General features: G+C 51.0%; 1 protein-coding gene across 2 annotated transcripts in view; it reads right to left on the bottom strand.

Moving 5' to 3' along the window:
* Positions 1-22,047, bottom strand: part of Prkcz (protein kinase C zeta) — a 101,686-nt gene extending 79,639 nt beyond the window's left edge. For both annotated transcript variants that reach the window (XM_050153142.1, XM_050153141.1), the window contains exons 1-3: positions 18,530-22,047; positions 17,382-17,471; positions 15,716-15,766 (exon numbers count right to left, since the gene is read on the bottom strand). In XM_050153142.1, the coding sequence (XP_050009099.1) occupies positions 15,716-15,766; positions 17,382-17,471; positions 18,530-18,692 (304 nt within the window). In that variant the 5' untranslated portion in view covers positions 18,693-22,047. The remainder of the gene's footprint in view (positions 1-15,715; positions 15,767-17,381; positions 17,472-18,529) is intronic.
* Positions 22,048-22,053: the final 6 nt, after the last annotated feature.

The following is a 22,053-nucleotide window of genomic DNA, read 5'->3' as shown; positions in this document are numbered from 1 at the left end:
CATTCCCACTATGAAGGTGAGGGGCAGCCCACAGCCAACCGAAGAGATACAACTCTGACGTGCCGTGACAGGCGGCGAGGACCCGGGTGAAGTCTTTCTCCAATAAATCTCTGGGATGGGTGTCACCCTTGGCGGCTCACTATGTGAGTCCCTCGGCACAACTCCTGACTCCCCGCCTGGTGCCGAACACTTAATCACGTGTTTTATATTTACAAAATGATTAATTACAGTCTCTGTTCAAAGTCATTTTCTTCTGTTGCCTTTTGGCTCCAAGGTTGAGCTTTACCAAGTCTGTCCTTGGACTCAGGATGAGGGCACACCTGGACACACCTGGACACACCTGGACACACCTGGAACCCACATCCCTCTCTCCCAGACACATTGCCTCTGGAGGAAAAGGCAGCCACCCAGGACAGAGGGACAAGTGGCAGGGGCAGCGGCATCACTGTGGATCCACTGAGGGCTCACATCTCTTTCTATTTTCTATTTTTTGTTTTTTTGATACAGGTTTTCTCTATCTTTGGTTGTCCTGAACTCTGCTTTGTAGACCAGGCTGGCCTTGAACTCACTGAAACTCACAAGCCTCTGCCTTCTGGGATTAAAGGCGTGCACCACCACGCCCGGCCCTGAGGGCTCACATCTTGATAGCAGAGAGGGTGCAGGAATTTGGGAATGGAGTTGAGTCTTTGGAAACCTTAAAGCTTGTCCCCAGTGACAATTCTAATCCTTCCCAAACAATCCCACCAAGTGGGGACCAAGCATTTGAACAGGAGCTTATGGGGGCCATTGTCATTCAAGCCACCACATCTAGCCAGAGATCCACGATCTCCTGGCCCTCTGTCACCATTCCAGAGCAAACTTGGGGCTCCAGAGCCCAAGGCCGGGTCACCTGGGGCAGCAGACCCAGTAGAAGACTAACCCAGACACAGGTGGGAATCCAACCAATTGGAAACCGTGAGAAGAGACAAGATTCTCAAGGAGGAGACTGAGTGTTATTTGTGTAGCTCCTCCCTCCCCCTCAAGAAGGACAATGAGAACCACCTAGTGCAAGGGCTGTGCCAACAACCTTCTATGCAGTGAGGAGCACGGAGGGCCACCACTTGGTGGAGAGACATCGGCCAGGTGGTTGACATCGGCCAGGCCGAGCTGTACAAAAGCTGGACGTTCTGAGATGATAAGGTGGGCAAGGGGGGCCCTTCACCTCCAAGTCTTCGGTCCCAAGCCCCGAGATACTAGGTGAGAACGTACCAGACAAACCCAAGTGTAGGATGTCACACATCCAGTCAGCACCTTCCAGTTCTCACAAAACAGAAGCAAGGGCCACCTGAGGAACTGTCCCTGCCAAGAAAAGCCAGGAGACAACTAACTGCAATATGGGATCTTGATCCTCCCCCTCCCAAATACTCTTATTAAAGATATGTATCATGATACTCAGTCTCGTGGGGTGCTGGGGGTTAAACTCAGGACACCTGCATGCTAACCAAGCCCGGGAGATGAACAAAGTTTTAAAGAGGACAATCAGAGAACAGCAAAGATCTCTTGAAAGTTAAAAGGGTAAGAAGGGGCTGGGAGCGGTGACCAGCCCAGCACTGGGGAGACTGAGGCAGGCGGACTGTTTAAAGTCTGAGGCCAGCCTGGCTTACACAGTAAGTACCAGGGCAGCCTGGGGCGTGTATCAAGATTCTATAAATACCTAGGGAGGTGGGATAGCATTTAAGGAGCTAAGGGATAGCTTGGACAAGAAGACCTGGTGGTCTCTGGAAGAGAGAAACACAGATGGGAGAGAGGAGACAGGGAAGACTGGAGGACCAATCTAGGAGGACCAACCAGTGACCACAGGGAACCCCTAAAGACAGCAGAAAGGAAGTCAGTCACGCAAGAAAACACAACTAGGAAGTGAAGCATCTCACATCCAAACGGCATGTGTGTCCCCCCACAAAGTTCCTAGTACAGGAGACCTAAAAGCCCTACATCAGGGGACGTTAACAGGAAACTTGAGAACACACAGACAAGTAAAAAGATACTAAGATCCTTAAGGAGAAACACACATGCACACACATGGACATGCATGAGTGCATATACACACACACACACACACATACCCCTACACCATACACACATGCACACACCCTCCAAAATGCCCGACTTTAGAAGCCAGAAGCTAACATGAGAGTCATCGCAAACACATCTTATACCTATGAGCACTGATGCCAAAGGAAAAGCAGGCAGGCTGGATCAAGACAGCCAGCAGGGGAGGGGGCAGCATTTCTGTGCTGGACACAGAAAGAAGGCTCCACAGCCGGGAAGACAGAACTCCTCAAAAACGCTGAAGTGGCCTAACAAGATAGATGCTTCAGTGGTCAAGACCTGAGTCCGAGTCCCACACCCCACGTCAAAAGTAGACAGAACTTGCTCTGTAGACCAGGCTGGCCTGGAACTCACGAAGATCTACCTGCCTCTGCCTTCTGAGTGCTGGGATTCACGCCGCACTGGGGAAAGGTGGATGGGATATAATATACAAGAGGAGAATTTAAGAAAAGAAGGCGGAACAAGCAAACCAAAATGACCACCACTAAAATAAAGCCCAATCAGGCAACAATAAAACAATAAATAAAAATATAGAAAGAACCCTCTATTTAGCACAGGCATGCAAAGAAAGGATTTCTGCTAACTTCACGTGCTAACCCTGCCAGGGCAAGTGACTGGACAAAGCGCTAGTTCCTAGAGGCTGAGAAACTGAGGCACACCCATCACCATAGCTGAGAGAGGACTTTATCTCCTTTTTCTCTTAGAAGCATCATTGAGAAACCATAGTACTGGCCTGAAGTATTCTTCGTTATAAGTGGCAAAAAATAAAATTGAACTACACAAAAAAAAAATAGAAAGAACTGACTTCAAAAAGTTGCTTTCCACACCCGCCACGGCACACTCACCCCCACACCGAATCATATGCATTATCTTGCATGCACACACACACATACACTAATAAATTTTAAAAATTTAAAAGCTGAGAGAGAGAAACTAGGCTATAGCTCAGCTGGCAGAAATCCAGCTTGAGCCCAACCTGGGATGCATGAGACCCTGTCCAAACCAAACCAATAAAAACAAAACAAAAGCTCCAAGGAAGACTGAAAGTTTCCTGGAAGTGGGAAAGCGAATGTATGGTAATAGCGTGCAGGGGAGAGAGCGATGGTTCAACAGTTAGGAGTGCTTGCTTAATTCTCACGGGCCTGTGTTTGGTTCCCAGCACCCACATAGTCGCTCACAACTGTCTTTATCTGTAACTTTAGGGGATCTGATGCCCTCTTCTGATATCCCTGGACGCTGCATCCATGCGGGTAACATGCAATCTTTAACAAACAAGCAAAAACCTCAACCATATTGGTGGAGGGGCAGAGACAGGTCCAGGGAGGGCAGCAAATGAGAACCAGTTCAGATTAAAAAGTCTATAAATAACCGCATAGATGTGTTACGGAGAAACTTGGAAATAAAAGTCAAGAAGAAACTGCTATGGTGGAAATAATCCCAAGAAGAAGTAAAAGTCAGACTAGGTTGAGAGAAACGGGGCCCTGGCCCCTTCCATCCTCAGCAGTAAAACAGAAATATGCAAAGCTCAATATAAACATTTAGCTACAGCCAAGCACGCTGATAGGTACCTTCAAACCCAGCGCCCAGGAGGCAGAAGTGAGTTTGAGGCCTGTCTGGTCTGCATACTGAGTAAGTAGACAGGCCAGGAATACACAGTGAGACCTTGTCTTTAAAAAACAAAACTAAAAACTGAGCAAAAATAACGCACAATGCTGAGTTTGCAAATGAGCATTCGCCAGGACAGCTTTCCAACCAGGACGAGACACAGGCTCTGCCCACCATGAACCTATTTACGGCAGAGCAAGTGAGGCAGTGGTCCAGGGACTGTGACCAGGACAGCCAGAGGTAGGCACTGGCAGCCTGTATCCCACTCAGACCCTTCATTGCTTGCCAACATTGGGTGGCTCCATCTTGTTGGAAACCAGACTTTTCAGAACCTCCAGTAAAAGAGACATTTAAAAAGGAGATGATTCAGTTGGTAAAGTCCTTGTCACGAGAGCACAGGGATCCGAGTCTGGAACAAGTCTTGTGCTGGGGAGGCAGAGGCAGATAGGTCCCCAGAGCGCTGTGGCCAGCGGTCTAGATAAACTGATGAGTTCTAGGTTCAGTAAGAGAAGGTGAAAAGAGAAGACACCTGATGTTGGCTCTGGTCTCCACAGACACACACACACACACACACACACGTGCACGCGTGCACACACACACAAGATCAGACACATTCAAACCCCCACACCATAAAAACAAAACAATAAAGAAGCAAACGGGAACTGAGGCAGCCTCCTGACACCGTGTGCAACGGAAACGCTCCGCTGTCACACTGGAGACTGTCTCTCACTGTCACACACCTGTCTCTCTGTTCAAACGGGCACCTGGTTCCCCGTGGCCACCCTGAGAGGGGTAGAATCTGGCAGGTTCTGCAGAGGCCTCAGAGACAGAAGCAGGAAGGCAGCTTGCCATAACAAGGTGCCCTACTCCACATATTTAGGGTAGTCCTAAAAATAAAACAGTGTCCAAACATACTGGGGCAGGGGGATGCCAGGTTGTCTCTAGATCAGAACTGAAGAAGTGACAGACAGTTTACTTTGGACAAGGCTTTTTTGACCCTTCTAAAAGCAACACACCTGAGCCTGCTCCCTGCGTGACCTCTTAGCTGAGAGCTACACTCCTCGAGGTTCTCGACTTTCCCAGGAAGTGAATTTGTGGGAACAACAGCCCGAGTACCATTTCTCCCACCAGGAAGGGAGGACACAGCACAAGCAAAGGCCCTGTGGCATGAGACAGCAAGAGGCCGTAAGTGAACAAGACAATGCTAGAACCATCAATGCCTTGGAGCACCACAGCACAAGTTCAAAAATGAAATAGTCTCGGTTCTTCAGATACTGCCCCACAAAACAGCCCACTCAGAGGTGTTCCCCTCACCCAAGATGGTCCCTGCTTAGTAACATCATCACAACAGATCCAGGTCAGCAAAGGGAACAACAACCACTCTATATTAGGACAGTTTGGAGCCCAAACCCCTGGACAGTCTCCTTGTGGTCAGACCTTGGCTCATTTGCAGTGCCCAGAACACTCCACAGACGTATCAGAGATTAGACAACACAATGTGGGAAAACTTCCAAGAACATTCACTGGCCCCGCGGCCAACTCCAATGGTTCCTACACCCCAGCCGGAGGCCTGAAGCTACCGGGGCACCTACCTGCAGCTCTTGGAATGAAACGACAGGAGCTCCAGGGACCCCATGGACACTCTGACCTGCATGACAGGAATGACAGGCAGGCCAGCAAGTGCTGCAGGGTAGCACAGCCTGAGATCAGGGACGAAGTCTAGGAGGCAGGAACGGAGCTCACAGCTAAGTTCTTACATAACTACCGGAGCCTCTGAACTTTACAGAGACGGGAAAGGGGTCCGCTGGAAGCCCATGACGGTGGTCTCCACGCAGACTTGGTCAGGACACAAATACCATTAACAACGCAGCCACGACCCACTCTGTGTTCCGCCAGCATCCGTAGGGGATGGCTTTGCCAGGGGGACCCGTTGGTTCCTGGGAGCTGTCCCTGACCATGTTTCTGTGAAACTACCAAGGAGCACTGGGCCAAAACCTACCAGGGAGACCTCAAGCCCCAGTGCCAGTCTGGAAGCCTTGGTTACCGGTCCACTTGCTGATGGTTCAAGTTGGCTATGCACCGCAAGCAAGCCGTCTGGCAAACGGAAAGAGGCCACGACACCCATGCATCCCAGAGAACTATGACACAGCTCGTTTCTCCTCCCTAGCAAGCAAGCAAGCACCCCTGTTGCCGTTCTTGTCTCAAACCCATCCACAAGCCACATTTGGTAATTCTAGGGCCCCAAACAAACAAGCCACCCTTGAGACCCATTCTGGTTGCATGGAACAGCCCATGCCTGGGGGAAGGGCAGTCTATACACCCCCCCATGGAGGGGGGGGATGTCTCTCTGCACACTCCAAACGAGGAAGTGAGGGAGCGATACCTTTGGACAACCTGGTTCTCCAGGCCCCAAGGCCCCTGCCAGCTTGGTAGGGGAAGCTGGTAGTTGTTTTTGTTTAAAAAAAAAAAAAAAAAAAAAAAGCAAAAACCCTTGCAAAATGGTCGTCAGAAAAGCATCCCCATTCCCATGCATGCCCCTCACCCTCAATCCCCAAACAGCCCTCAGACCCATCTCAATCTACCTCCAACCATCTCAGGGCAGAAAACGGGGCGCCGAGGACGCACTGCCTGCCGACATCCAAGAACCCGGGTGCACGTTGGTCCCTTTCGTGCCACCCAGACTCCAGCACGAGGCGGCTGCCCATGCAAAGCCACCGCTCAGAAAGGCAGGGCAGGCTCGCCCCTGTAAGCCGACCAGCCAGAGATGCGCTTGTTTATGGAAACAGGTGCTGGTTGTTTGAGTGCCAGGCGGGAGACCAGACCTCACCATTGTGGTCCCACTAATCCAGCCGCTAGCAGCAATGCAGGGAGAGGAAGGAGCGGCGGAGATGCATGTTCCCTCCGACCACGACACAGATTCCCGGCTGCAAAATCCCAGTCACAGCAACACACTGCCCAGTTGCTGGAGGCATCCCCAGGGCTAGGCTAAGTGAGGGGAGAGGCTTCCCGGGACCTGGCCGGGCTGGCTCTGCAGCAGCTCTGCCCACCCCAGGCCTCCCGCACGTACATCCGTGCACCATCTCCTTTCCTTGCATTCCCGTCAGCTGCACAGGCAGCTCGGCATGCTTCACTATATGGCTTATTTTTCTGAAAACCTGTCACCAGGGAAGACAACAGCCTCTCGGCGTGCTTCCCCCCCCCCCCCCCCCCCCCCCCCCCCCCCCCCCCCCCCCCCCCCCCCCCCCCCCCCCCCCCCCCCCCCCCCCCCCCCCGCCACCCCACATCGCCGCCGCCGCCGTGAGATGCTGCGGCAGCATCCATGCCCTGGTCGACTCGGTGCTGGAACATCTGTGCACCACGCAGGCTGTGGCGGAGCCAAGATGAGACCTGAAGCATTGACTTGAGCTCCGCGGCCCCGGCCACCGCATCCGTGAGGCCTGCAACGCCACCACCTTAGGCCTGATGGAAAACCCACAGGAGAGCCGTGCATTACTTACCGGCTTTCTCGGCGGCCTCCCCAGCACAGGATTCTTTATGCTCTACCGAAGGTGGGCGTGCAAGGAGGCATCTTCCGTCCCTTTAAGGAGCCGATGCTGCGACCCTGGCCTCCTGGACCGACAATAGGCGGGGTGGGTCTCCAGATCGACAAAAGGCAGGGTGGGCTGCTGCCGGAGGAGCAGACATCTAATACAAGGTTGGCTGTCCTGCTCCCCGCCTCTCACGTCTCTGCCTCCTCATGTCTCCAGGCCCGGGTGGTACCCGGCTCCCCTGGGAAGCTACAGCCGGCAGCTGAGGCACAAACTAAAACACGGCATGGATACGGAGGAGCTGACGTCACACGAAAACAAGCGTCTCTGTGCTGAGCCTGCCCTGCCGGACAGGAGGAAAGCCAGCCAGAGCCCAGCCAAGGAGGGCTCCTACTTAGCAGTCTTTAAAACGCCACATATGGGGAAACACCCCAGGTGGCTGGGGTCCTCCCGATCAGCACCAGGCTGGGATTCTGGGTGCAGCAACTCCAGGCGTAACAATGGCCTATGATATGCAATCAGATGGACTCCACACACAAGCCCAAGGGTCCCAAGCACTGGACTATCCAGTGCCCAGGATGAGAGGACTACGGCCCATTCAATTCAGGCCAACTCCTAGGTCAAACGGCCTTTGCATACTGTAGGTGCAACCATTACATGGACCCCACCACATGGAGGGTAACAGTGGGCTACCCTCCACGTAGGAACAGGAAAGAGTTTTCCCAGGGATCCGAGCGAATCTCGCTGACCTGGTACCACCCTCATGGAGGCCAAGGTGAGGGGGTGATCCATCACACAGTGTAACAATGTGGAACCTAACACACGGTGCTGTGCCTTGCCGGGCTACAGCCAACCTGGTGCCCCAGACTGACTGGGAGTCAGTGATGGACCGCTTGACCCAATGCCTTCCCACGAGGACCCCCTCCTCGGGGCTGGCCTACCCCGACCTGCTGGCTATGCCACATCTGCAGCACAGAGGCATCGGCTCACAGGTCTGTGTTTGTTTGTCTGAGCTCTGGGTTCAGATCCAGCTCCTTCAGTCAGACCCTGGAGAGAGGGAAGCCACGCCTCCAGGGACAAAGCTTCCCTCTTTTGGCAGCTGACCAGCTGTGCACAGGCACTTCAGAAAAAAGGGAAACTTATAAACAGGGCACTCAAGGCCCCTCTTCTACAAACGAGGCAAGGCAGAGCACGGCACCTGGTGCTCCAGCCAAGCAGGGTAAGAACGACTCTTGAGTTGTGGTGGTGGCAGACCTGCAATTCTACCTACCACTTGAGAGGCTAAGGCAGGGAGAGGAAGAAGCGGACTGCAAATGGAAAGCCCGCCTAGGGTTGTGGGTGTCGTTCAGTGGTACAACGCTTGCCTACTCTGTACGAAGCTGTGGGCTAAATTTGCAGCCCTTAAAAATACAAACAAACAAAAAACAAAACAAAAACCCCAAAACCTTATATTTTTAATTGGTTAAATAAGATAATAATATTTTAAAATTCATGACCATATCTGAAATAGTCTTTGGTGTCTGTGAAAGTTTTATTGGGACACTCACTGAGGTACAATACAATGACACTCAGAGGAGCTGTTGGTGAAGACCACTTAGGTCCTGGCCCTGTGCTAGAAACCTGGCAAGCCCTTGACTAAGATTATAAAATCATACGATAACTGAACCGTGACATCCGTGAGGGACCTCAACAAGAAAAAAAAATGTGTCTAACATAAAAATTAGCACCACATCACAAACATTGTCTCTGGCCAATCTCTCTCCTCCAGTCCAGCCCAAAATATCCAGCTTTGCAAAAAAGCTCTAGAAAATGCAGGCTGCATGGCTTAGTGGCTAATTTTGTTAGGAGCCTATTTTAAGAGCAAAAGTAGCTTTCCCAATTTGTCGCAAATAATTTTCAGAGACAAGTCTGAATGAAAGGAGACTTTTAACGAAACAATAGGCCTACCTATAAATACTCGCCAGTCTTGCGGGACCGGAGGAGACTCTGCATGTTTGCTTAGGGCAACAGTCTACCAAGATCTACCTCGGTTTACCTGCCAGCTCCCACCCTGAGCCTGGCTCACTTCCTCCCAATCTCTAGGACAAGGGATGGACCAGGCAAAGGTTTAATTGCCGGCACTGGGTCGGGAACTCCTGCTTGCACCTGATCACCCCTGGCAGGTACAGCGGGCTATCAGAGAATTGGCTTCCCTGAACTTATTCCAGCAAAGCCTTTGTTTTTATGGCTCTTTGTTTTGTTTTTCTGAGATAGGGTCTCGGACTAGTCAAGGCTAGCCTCAAACTCATTAGAGAACACTTGGGAGGTTACCTCCCAAATGCAGGGAACATAGGCACGTACCCTTCTCAAGGTCATGAGTTTCACAGTCCTCGCTTAGAGAGGGGGAAACTGAGGCACTACACACTTCCCCTGCCTGCACAGTCACACTGCATGTATGGTAGCCAATAAGGTGGTAGCCACACGAATGTCACACAAATTCATTTTTTTGTCCTCTCTCCAATACTAGGGATGGAACCAAAGCCTTCTGAAGACCAGGCCGCTGTCCTCCTACTGAGCACCCACCAATCTGGTCCCAGCACCTTCGGGTTACACAAAGCACACCCCAAGAGCAGCACCTTCGGGTTACACACAGCACGCCCCAAGAGCTCCAGGCTGTTCCCTGAACAGGTTCCCACTTCGGCTTCCTTTGGCGACCACACCCCTGCCAAGGTGTTATCTGCCCAAGCCTGCTTGCTGCTGGCCCACAGTTATGATGACCTCTAGGAAGCATGTAACGGGGGAATAGCAGCCAGAGCAGCTCCCCAGGTTGGAAGCATAGACGGAAATCAAGAGGGAGGTGAACTGGGACGAGGGACAGACCTGGAAGTTTTTCCTGCCCTGCATAAATCTGATATCCACTTCAGAACCCCAGGGACCCAACCCCAAGTGGTACCCCACTGTCACCCCAGTCACACACAGCCTCTAGCACAACAGTGTAAGTCCACCCACAAAGTGGGACTGGAAAAGAAGTCAGAGCAGCCCACCAACCTACAGGAGAAGAGGGCAGATGGACCTCAATGTAGCCACCACCTGAGGGTGTCTGAACACTGACATGCCCACTGTGACGTGCCCACACCCTTTCCCTAAAACTTGCTGGTAAGACCTAATTTGTAGGTGTGGTTAAATCAGAAGCCCAAGATGGGTGTCTTTATCATTGTCCCAGTGGGCCCTGAATCTCATGATCAACATCAATGGCCATTAAAAAGAAAAAAAAAATCCCCAATAAAACACTAGCAAAACAAATTTAGCAACCTAGTAAAAAAAACACTATATATCATGACCAAGAGGAACTCATAGGATCCAAGGAAAATTCAAATTAAAAAATTGATTAGTTTCAGACTGAAGAGATGGCTCAGTAGTTAAGAGAACGTCCTGCAAGCTGGGAGGTGGTGGTCTTTAATCCCAGCACTTGGGGGGGCTGAGGCAGGTGGATCTCTGTGAATTCGAAGCCAGTCTGGTCTACATAGTGAGTTCCAGGACAGTTAAGGACTGTTACACAGAGAAACCCTGTCTTGAAAATCAACAACAACAACAACAACAACAACAACAACAACAACAACAACCTTTTTGCTTTCCCCAAGGACCCAGTTCGGTGCTCAGCACCCACACTCAGGCCAGGAGGCTAACAGCTTCCTGTAACTCCAGCTACAGGGGATCTGATGCCCTCTTCTGGTCTCCACAGGTCCCTGCACTCATGGCCACACCACCCTCCACGTCAGTAAACAACATGGTCAGTGTAGTGGGCACATTAACAGGAGTTTTGAAAATAAACAAACAAACAAACACGATCATCTCAATGAGTACAGAACAACCCACTGACAAAAGCTAGTATCTAGTCAACCAAAAAAACAAAAAAAAAATCAAACAAAAAAAAGAGAAAAAAATCCCATTTTAAAATTAAGAAAAAAGAAGAATCAGGCGGTGGTGGCACACACCTTTTGTTGTTGTTTTTCTTTTTTAATATTTATTTATTTATTTATTACGTATGCAATATTCTGTCTGTGTGTATGCCTGCAAGCCAGCAGAGGGCACCAGACCCCATTACAGATGATTGTGAGCCATCATGTGGTTGCTGGGAATTGAACTCAGGACCTTTTGGAAGAGCAGGCAATGCTCTTAACCTCTGAGCCATCTCTCCAGCCCCTGGTGGCACACACCTTTAACACACACACACACACACACACACATTTAGGAAGCAGAGGCAGGCAGATCTCTGTGAGTTCAAGGCCAACCTGATCTACAGAGCAAGTTCCAGGACTGGCTCCAAAACCACAGAGAAGAGCCGGGCGATGGTGGCGCACACCTTTAATCCCAGCACTCGGGAGGCAGAGGCAGGCGGATCTCTGTGAGTTCAAGACCAGCCTGGGTCTACAGAGCTAGTTCCAGGACAGGCTCCAAAGCCACAGAGAAACCCTGTCTCGAAAAACCAAAAAAAAAAAAAAAAAAGAAAAGAAAAGAAAGAAAGAAAACCACAGAGAAACTTTGTCTTGAAGAAAGAAAGAAAGAAAGAGAGAGAGAGAGACAGAGAGAGAGAGACAGAGAGAGAGAGAAAGAAAGAAAGAAAGAAAGAAAGAAAGAAAGAAAGATAGATTAAGGTTCCCAGAAGTCAAAAGAATTCTGACAAAGCAGACTGCATGGGGCTTGTACGTGTATATGTGTGTGTGTGTGTTTTCAAGGTTATAACAGAGACATATTTTAGATAACAGGAGATCTTCAAAAACTTCAAAGACTTACAGAATATGGCATCTAAAATGTTTTAGCAACACAAGGCTTTCATGACAGTGAGACACGTCTGCTCCTGGCAGCACCAGTTTACTTCAAAAAATGATGATGGGCATCAAAGAACCTCCATACAAAGTTTGCTTTCACTGTGACGAAAGTTGGCTATTTGGGCAAGAAACTCCCATTGCCTTGACCGCTGACAGTATGCTGTCCAAACTGGACAAGCAGGACACAAAAGAAAGCAACTGCCAGACTTTGCCAGGACAAGTAGGTAAGTCCTTCAAAAACTCCTGCTTCACAGAAAAATCGGTCGGACATTCTAGGCCTGTAGACTGCAGATGGATGTCCCAATGCTGCAGGTGACTGTTCAGGCAGTCCGATGTCTCTGTCATTTCTATAGTTTTAGAAGTTGCTTTCTCTACACTTACTATTCAGTCAGGTAACATTTTAGCCTTCTCAGGTCTCTGGTGGGAATCAAAGACCTCTGGTGGGAATAAAGATAGTTACAGTTTTACAGTTTTCCTTGTTACCAAATTCAGGAAAGAAACTGACAGAAGAGGTGTAAAGTTTTTAAGATTGAGAAACAGAAAAGCTTAAGTAGTTTATCTAAAAGGATGTTTAAAAGATCTTTTTAGGATGGAAATACAATTTGTGACAAGAAATGGTTTAGGTATAAAACTGTGGACTAAGATAAGACACACAGTAGAGAATTTTCTCTAAATTTGCCAAATGTAAATGAAATGGACATTGTAAATGTAATTCTTACTGATAATTGCTCTTATTGCATATAGTTTTACTGTCTTAGAAATGCCGAATATTCCTTTACAGTGTGAAGATGTGTCTCTGTGGTTGGTGTAATATAAAGCTGAACAGCCAATAGCTAGGCAGGAAGTATAGGCGGGACTTCTGGACAGAGAGAGCTCTGACAAGGAGAAAAGTGGAGTTGCTAGCCAGATGCAGAGGAAGCAGAACATGCAAGAGGAGAGGTGAAAGCCACGAGACACCTGACAGCAGAAGATGAACAGAAATGGGTTATTTATAAGAGCTGGTCAGAAACAAGCCTAAGCAAAGGATGAGTTTCCATAATTATTAAGTCTCTATGTCATGATTTGGGGACTGGCGGTCCCTAAAAGCCTGTTCCACGGCAACCAGGTCCTGCAAAGTTTTCAAACTGGTATCCACCGCTGGCTGTGATCTGCCCATGTGTCTGTCCATCCGTCTCACACTGAAGCTCAAGGAGATTCACCCTCGTCGTTTATATCCCACCAGCACGCCTGGCAGTGGTGACGCACACGCCTTTAATCCACACTCCTTTAATCAGGAGGCAGAGGCAGGCGGATCTCTGTGAGTTCGAGGCCAGCCTGGTCTACAGAGCGAGTTCCAGGAGAGGCTCCAGAGCTACACAGGGAAACCCTGTCTCAAAAAACAAACAAACATCCCACCATGCAGACCCTCCTCATTGATCCTCAGCAAAACTATAAACACAAATGTTCTTGCGGGCAGTGAAGTCACACGGTTTTGGCATGTCAAAGACGGGTACAAACATCAGGTGGGAGACCCTGTGCCAGGACCCTGTTGTTTCACACAGTCCAGACTGCAAGGAGACGAAGGCCTTTCTGTACCCCAGTGCACCAGCCAGCCAGGGAAGGGACAGTCCTAAGTGCGAGAGGAAGACCCTGGCTTGTCAATCATCCACCCATCTCCTGTGGTACTCAGCAAAGGTTCCATGGAATGTTCTGACAAAACTGAGTGTCTATCAGAGCCGGAGCCACCCCAGCAAGCATCTCAAGGACCTACTTAAGGCTCTTCTTAAGGCTCAGCCGCATTTTCTGCATGCCCACAGGACAAAACGGACCCACCTCGTCACACCCAGCTTCCACTTCAACAGAGACCCCAAGCTCTTAGACATCCAGTGGCAGAACTGTATGGTGACAGGCCACCCACTCGAGGGACCCTCCCTACAGCATTTACACACAAACAGCAAACCGGCAGGTTTTGCACCCTGGGACAGAGCTGAGACAGAGCCGAGGCAGAAGCACAAACCCTCTAGTGGTTACAGGGGCCACCTGGATGTAAGGCAGAACACATGAACATAATCTTGTTACCACAGCCAATCCATCCAGGTGACAGCCAGGCACCACCCGAAATGTCCCTGCTGACCCGCAGGCAGTGTGAAGGTCAAGGAGGGGGATGGACAGGGCGACCTCATCTTCCCTCCTCGGCTGCTTCAGCTTGTTCTTTTTTAAAATGCCGTTTGTTGAGCTATGCATTTTTTCCTGATCTTTTTTTTTAATTTTAGAACTTTGTTATCATTGTGTGAGCATACATATGCGTGTATGATGTATGTGAGTGCAGATATATGTGTGCCAGTGTGACGTGTATGTGCATATGATGTGAGTACCGTGTTAGCTGCGTGTTTGGAGGCAGATGACAACTCAGTAGGGCTGCAGGGACTGTACTCAGGTCATCAGGTGAGAACTGAACCATCTTGCCAGCCCACGCTTTATGTTACTGTTTTACATACTCATACACACGCTGTCCAGATGCCTGTCCCTCCTTGGGACGCAGGCACCCCAGAGGGAGGGTCCTGGAGCATTAGGGAGTATTCCACAAGGACAAGGAAACAACATGCTGGCCACCTGCCCTAAGGACTCTGCACGGGCTACCTGGGACTTGGGCTGGAAAATCCCGTGTCATGGGTTCCACACCACCCAGTCTGTCAAAGGCCTCTTTAGGGCAACACCCCATACACACACATAGACACCTGACCGATAATCTCACCTGCTGTCCTACCCTGTGGCCCTGGGCCGGTTCCCCATCCTACCGGAGGCAAAACACATGAGCTGAGCACCTGCCTCCTAATCACACTGGGTTGTGCAACCTCAGGTACTTCTTCATCGGCCAGGGAAGCCAAGAGTTGTCACCCCCAGGAGCCTTGTCACTCCTTAGCACCCAAGCATGGCCTCCAGGATACAATCAGAGGCAAGGGCCAAGCTCTCCTTGGATCCCGCCACTCCTAGGACCTGCTTCCCTCATCTTCAACCAACAGACCAGAGGAGGAAAAAAAAATCAACAGATCAACACAAGACAGGAAGGCCAGGCCCGGAGTGGTCTGCGTGGAGCAGATACAGCGGTACAGACGCATAGGAGCAGTGTCCAGGCGTCCTGGCCTGGGCATTTTCCTCATGGAACAAACCAGGAAGCTTTGTGGACCTTCTACTGTGCCACCTGACAACCAGGCCGGCCACACCTCTTTCCCTCACCTCCCCAACTGCCGACAAAGCACCAGTCAGCTGCATCATATCCATGGAAACCGGGGGAGCCAGCAAAAGTGAAAGAGCTCTCAAGTTTACGGTCCGTTCACCCTGAGGTTGGATTCCTCATCTTGGTGAACGACTCGGGTTCACACAAGGCACCCACCTACCACCCTGATACGACGAACCAGATACCTGTAGCACATGGCACATGTTAGAAATTTAAAAATGGAGCACTCGGGCTGGAGGGATGGCTCAGGGGTTAAGAGCACCGGCTGCTCTTGCAGAGAATCTGGGTTTGATTCCCAGCGCCCACATGGGGGCTGATAACTATGATTCCAGTTTCAGGGGATCCGACGCCCTCTCCTGGCCTCTGCAGGTACCGGGTGCTCACATGGCTCACAGACACAGAAACCGGCAGAAAACATCATATCACATAAAGTAAAACAAAGTAAAATTGAAAGGAAACTGAACACTCACTGTCTTCCCCAGGACAAGGCATGCCTGGCTGTTCCGGGATGCTTGGGAAAACTGGACAGAAAGAAAGAAAAGGACAAGGTTAGTAACAGTGGACCGTTAACACTGTCTCTCAGGCAAAGTCCTGCCCTGGTCAAAGCGCTCTCCACAGTCCCCATGAGACCACTCTTGGAAGACCTTCCTCAGCAGAACCTCAAAAGCCCACGTGGTCAAACCCCACTTGTAAGTTCCAGGGGGAAAAAATGCTTTCGGAGAGCAGAGCTGCCAAAGGAAAACCAGCAGTTCTCATGAAAGCACAGCGATTATCTAGAAAACCGACCTTTAAAAGCCACGCTAAGAACTGAACCTGGGGTCTTGAGAACGCTAGGTAGGCTCTCTTCCACCGAGTCTACATCCTTGGCTCTGCCCTGTCTACTTTTTATTTTGAAGCCAAGTCTCGCTAAGCTGTCCACACTGGCATTCATGAACTCTACAGCATGAGTTGTCTTGAATGTTCTCAGTCTGTCTACGAGCCTGTGCCACGAGGCCCAGCAGAACGTAAGTGTGTGTGTCAGATGATGGCTCAGGGTGTAAGGTGCCTACCATCAAGCCTGAGCTCCGATCCCGGGGACCTCCGTCATGAGGAATCAACTCATGGAGGCTGTCCTCTGATCTCAACACACGGATTGTGGCACCCATGCATACACACAATAGATAAATACATGAAACGATACATTTCTAATTAATTAATTTATTTTTATGTGTACGTGCGTGTCTCTGATTCAATGTGGGTGCACCACATGCACGTGGGAGCCTGCATAAGTCAGAAGAGGCACTGGTTAGCCACCATGTGTGTGCTGGGAACAGAACCCAGGTCCTCTGCAAGAACAAGTGTTCTTAAGCACTAAGCTATCTCTTCAATCCCATAAATTTACTTTTAAAAATACATAAGTGCTAAGGGATGCTTATGTATGCTACAAATATGCACTGTTCTCACTGGTGAATAATAAAAGCTGTCTGACCAATAGCCAGGCAGTCAAACTAAGGAATGGGATGAGGAGGGGTAGAGTTTAGAGAGATGTGAGCAGCCCCAAGGAACAACATGCCAGCAGACGGGTAAAAGCCATGGCCACATGGCAATAGATTAATAGAAATGGGCTGATTTAGATGTAAGAGCTAGTTAGTAATAGGACTGAACTATAGGCCAAACGGTTTGTAATTAATATGTTTCTGTTGCCACCTCCGTTCACACATAAGAACATCGTCATGTTTTCTACTGGCAGGCTCCACGTGTCTTCCCAATCACCAGGGAGTCAGACAAAGATCCCCATAGCTGAGGAGAGCCCCTCAGGCTATGTTCTGGTTGGTTTTGTACACTTGACACAAGCCAGGGTTATCTGGGAACTTCGACTGAGACAAGGCCTCCATCAGATTGGCCTTAGGCAAGTCTGTGTGACATCTTCTTGACTGGTGTGGGAGGACCTCGTCCACTGTAGGCAGTACTGCTCCTGGGTAGGTATGTCTGCGTCAGCTCCTGCCTCCAGGTTCCTGCCCTGGCTTCTCTCAAAGATGGACGGTGATCAGGATGTGTAAGCTAAACGAATCCTTTCCTCCCACGTGGCTTTGGTTATGGTGTTTGCCACAGCAGCCCGAGTGGACAGAGGAAGGGTCTGACCTCCAGCTCACCCACCATGGATGATAAGCACTTCATCCCGGCCCTGGCACACCAGGCGGAAGGCCTCCTCCAGCTCCATCTGCGAGGACACGGTACAAGGGTCGCCTAGGGGGAGGAGGCAAGAGGCACCAATGAGGCGACCGAGGCACGAAGGCAAAGAGGGTTGAGCTACTCAGCACTTCAGACAGCGGTCTGGGTGGGCAAAGTCTCACTGCTCATGGTCAGCACAGAGCAAGCGTGAGAGACTCCACAACAGCCGTCCAAACCAATGAGTTAATTTTCCCTCGTGGGACCTCAGCTTCCCATGAAAGAACCTATCAGCCCCAGAAGGAAGTCACGTTCACTCACAGCCTTGGGAGCTCTAAGAGCCTGCTAGGCAGCAAGCAAGAGCTAGAACTTCCTTCCAGGTGGCCTAGGTAAAAGAAAAGGTCCTTGCTTTCTAGGCTTGATGGACAGAGAGGCGTACAAGCAGCCCCATGTATCTGTAATTCTGCTGAAATGGGGGAAGCCAAGTGTTCTGCCTGCCCCACGGTTCTTCCGACTGGCAGCTGTAGTCGGTTGTGCAAAAGGAGTCTCTCCCGACCCCCCCACCCCCGCCCTGTCTCATCCCAGTTTCTATGAGTCTGAATGTGGGAAGGAAAGAGGAGAAAGGAAGAAACAGAGACAAGGATAGAGGGACTCAGAGAAAGCAAGAGAGGCGGAGGAGGGGCAGAAAGGAGGGAAAGGAGAAAGGGAAAAAGAGAGAGAGGAGAAGGGAGAAAAGAAAGTAAGAGAGTAAGAGACGGGAAAGAAGGGGAGGAGAGAGAGAGAAATCAAGAAGTGGGAAACAGATGCCTCGCTGTTCTTCTAGGGAATTGAAGAGCCAGGCCTTCCTCAAGCAGCTGCCAGAACACCCCAGGATAAGGCAAGTCAGAGAAGGAGCTGTGTAGGCTGGGGGCCAGGAGGGGCACAAAGCTTCCCCTGCAGCTGAGCTGAGTCCCCCACAAAGCACCCCCTTTCTGCCTTGCTTTTAGTGTGGCCCCCGACTGCCTCAGGTCCTGTCTACCCTGTTTGTAGCCACCCTATTCAGGAACTGTTGGCTCTAGCGAGTTCAGCGGTACTTGGGGGAGGCTGCCTAGCCAAAGCCCTGGAGTTCAGGCTGACCATCCCGAGACAGCGGCTACCTTCGCTGTCCACCCACTTGAGGGTGAGCGGGTGCTGCTGGTGCAGGCCGCACATGTCTCGCACTTCCTCACAGAGGTCCTTGAACGTTGTCATGGCATCCACGCTGGTGATCAGGATGTCCCTGGGACAAAGAGGACAGAGGTATCTGTCACCAGATCTCATCTGAAGTCGACCAAACGCTGCTTTTGGTTGGACAAGTTGCTGACTAGAAAAATAAAAATCTTCCCCAAAGACGGTATGACAGCCCCGCCCCCAACACGAAACAGAACCAATGACCAGTTTTTAAAATGACCCGCATGGGCTGGAGAGATGGCTCAGCTGACTGCTCTTCTGAACAACCTGGGTTCAATTCCCAGCACCCACATGGCAGCTCACAGCTGTCTGTAACTCTAAGATGTGACACCTTCACATAGACATACATACAGGCAAAATACTAATGCAAATAAAATAACATCTTAAACAAACAAAACCAGCCACCATGAGTGGATGAAGGACAAAGTTTAAGTGATCAATGGTGCCCCCTAGTGGAGGCCTGGGGGCCAAGCAACGGCACCTATGGGGCACAAAACGAAACCCCAGGTCCATTTCGCGTCATTTAGGTAAAACACCATAGTCAAGCCTTTCCCCAAAGCCTTGACGATGACAACCAGGGTGTGTTTTCCAGAAAAAAGGGAGAGGAGGATAACTAATTAGTTAATTAAAGCAGCTCTTGGACGTCTTGGCAGGACCCGACCCACCTCCGTCCGGTGTAGCTGTGAAAATTCTGAAAGGAATGCTTTTTGGCAACCTCAAATCTCAGAATGCCCTTGCCGTAAAAGATAAATCTTCTCATTCCCAAATGGGATTCAGATCTCTGTAGCAGGAGATGGTTCAGAGACATGCCCTGGAGGAGGAAAATGAGAAGGGGGGAGGTGGCTCCCCTATATTCCTTATAAGGAAGGGCAGCAGCAACAGGTTTCCATGGGAACTAAGCAGGAACCACACCCTCACTGGAGTCACAGTAAAAAGCAAAACTCATGCCTCACATCCGCGGAGAAAGAACCGGCTCTGAAGCAGAAATGCCAGCCAGGGTTGCTGTTGATCCCTGGCTTCCCCGCTGGGTTATCTAAACTGGGTCACACAACTGTTTATAAACAAAGTCTTTGTCCACTGACGACAAGGATCCAGCACCTACCCAGCCCCCCACATGCCATCCAGGGCCTTCAGGGACCTGCCTGGCCCATGGATCTCACCCACTCTGTAGGGCCAGGGAGAGATGTCCCCAGATGCCCCCCTTTTCTACCAAGACCAGCCAGCCACCTTCACAGGCCCCACATAGGAACTGACCCTGCTTCTACCCACCACACCCTGTAGAAACTGAGGCACGGAGAGCCTCCAACATCCAAGTCCCCATCCCCAGGCGCCTGTCACCTGGGGTCACCCTGACACAGTGCCCACACTGCCCATGGCACTGGCCAGCCTCGGAAATGGGAACTCTGGAAATCAGGTCTGCAATCCCTCTCTTGGATCTCTTCCTGAACCCAGCTGGATGGCATCCTCCACACACACCCTTTAGTGCCCAGAGGACAGGCGTGGACTGCTCCTGTGAGACCCCAATGCTTCGGAGGTGCCACACAAGGCTGAACTGTATCACCCTGGACACATCTCGCCTGAGTCAGAAGGGTGAGCCTTCCTCACGACACAGCTCTAAGCGAGAGTGTCTCCCAGAAGTTAGGGCCAGCCTGGAAGGACCACCCATCCCTGACTCTGCCTCTTGCATCTTCCAGGGCCACAGCAGGTCCTCCAACATGAAAGTTCTGAGGTGAGAGCCTCAGAAGAGAAGACATCACCACTGTCTGTGATGTCTGAAGCTTCAGAAAAGCAGGCACCTCGGCTCTGAATGTCAGGCTCACCTGTAACCCCCCTGAGAACGCGGTGTTGCCTGACACCCCTGGAATATAGGTGGCCACGGTGGCAGCACTCTGATGTCAAGCCTCAAACGGACAAGGGACAACAGGAAGACAGACAGCCATCACGTTACACTGCTCTAAGGACAGGACTGTATCTCTGACTCTCAGCTGTGGCTCCAATACCTCCCTCAGGGCGGTGTCTTACCTCACGCCCCCAGAACATTGTCTTCCGAGACAGAAGGCCCCCTCAACCCACAACCTTCACAGCAGAGGAGACAGTATCTGCGTTTCTTACATCACTGTGGGGGGGGGGGGGGGCTCAAGCTCTAGAGAGAGACCCAGATGGCAGATTTCAGGGTAAGTGGGGAGGAAGGCTGGGAAGGAGTCCCGTCTAAGGGGAGATGGGGGGGAGGACGGAGCGAGCAGGGAGTGGAGTAGACAGAAAGGGAAGAGGGCAGGAAGGGGTGGAGAAAGGGAGAGAGGGGAGGTAGGGAAAGGAAGAGGAAGGGGGGTTCCACTTTTGTCAGCTGAGGAAACCGGAGTCAACAGGTTGAATTACAGAGCCAGTAACCAAAGTGCTCCCCAGGGGCAAAAGGGAGGGAGGAGTGGGCAAGACAGACAAGTCCAGGACAGGGGGCACTGTCCAAAGTGAGCCGTGACCCCCAAGGTGCCGGCTGAAGCTGCCCTAAGGGAAAGGTGAATCCCCCATCCCACCCAGGGGCCTTGGCTTTAGTAAGAGCCAATCCTGAGCATGCTCAGCTTGGGGGTTCCAGGCAGGAGACACGGTCTCTCTGCATCAACATTCACTACGGAATCACGGGGTACTCCAGGCCTGAGGCAGGCTCCCCAGAAACCCTTCTTCCTGCAAGTCCAGGATCACCGAAGTTGGCCATATTTCCCTAACAACCTGTGGGGCCAGGCAGTTCCTGAGGCTGGAAAGCCAACCTCTCCCTTCTCGTCTCTGTGGCTGGGACCGGCCACTAGTAAAACTCCCAGGAATGCCGAGAGCCCAGTTCAGCCACAGGGCCAGCATTCCACTCCACTCCCTTCCTCCTTTCCAAGAGCGGTGACCCTTGACCCTTGACCTGGGAGTACCCAGGTCAGTTCCAGGAGGCAGGGCACCGTTGGAAGCAGCCAAAGCGTTAAGGCCTCCACCGCCTTCTGTCTACATAATCTACACAAGACCATGGGATTTCCAGACGAGCCTGGGTGGGCCAGCCACCAGAACACCGACGCCATCACTCCGCTTCCCAACACTCAGTGCTCCCAGGCAACTATACTGACCACGGTCAAGTGCTGATGCCCCCATTTCTCCTGAAAGCAAGGTGGAATCCAGGGCTCAGGGCGGAGTCCAGCCCCGCAAAACCACCTCCAGGGAAGAGACGAAGGGTTCATCATGCCTGTCCTTAAAGGAGGGCAGGGTTGTAGTCTTTCTGGACATCTCCAAAAAGTTCTCCTGTCCCGCAAACAAAAGCCGCAAAAAGTGCCCTTATGTTCCTACAACCCAAGGCATTCTTGCGGGTGCCTTCACCTAGCTCAAAGGTTTCCCTTACACTTAAACCGAGACCAAGTTAAATAGCCTTGGTTTGTTGTTGTTGTTTGTTTGTTTGTTTGTTTTGACGTACCAGAAGTTT

This window comes from Alexandromys fortis, unplaced genomic scaffold, assembly GCF_014885135.2.
Source record: "Alexandromys fortis isolate MF-2015 unplaced genomic scaffold, M_Fortis_MF-2015_v1.1 scaffold_88, whole genome shotgun sequence".
NCBI lineage: Eukaryota > Metazoa > Chordata > Mammalia > Rodentia > Cricetidae > Alexandromys > Alexandromys fortis.
This window is presented reverse-complemented; position numbering and strand designations above follow the sequence as displayed.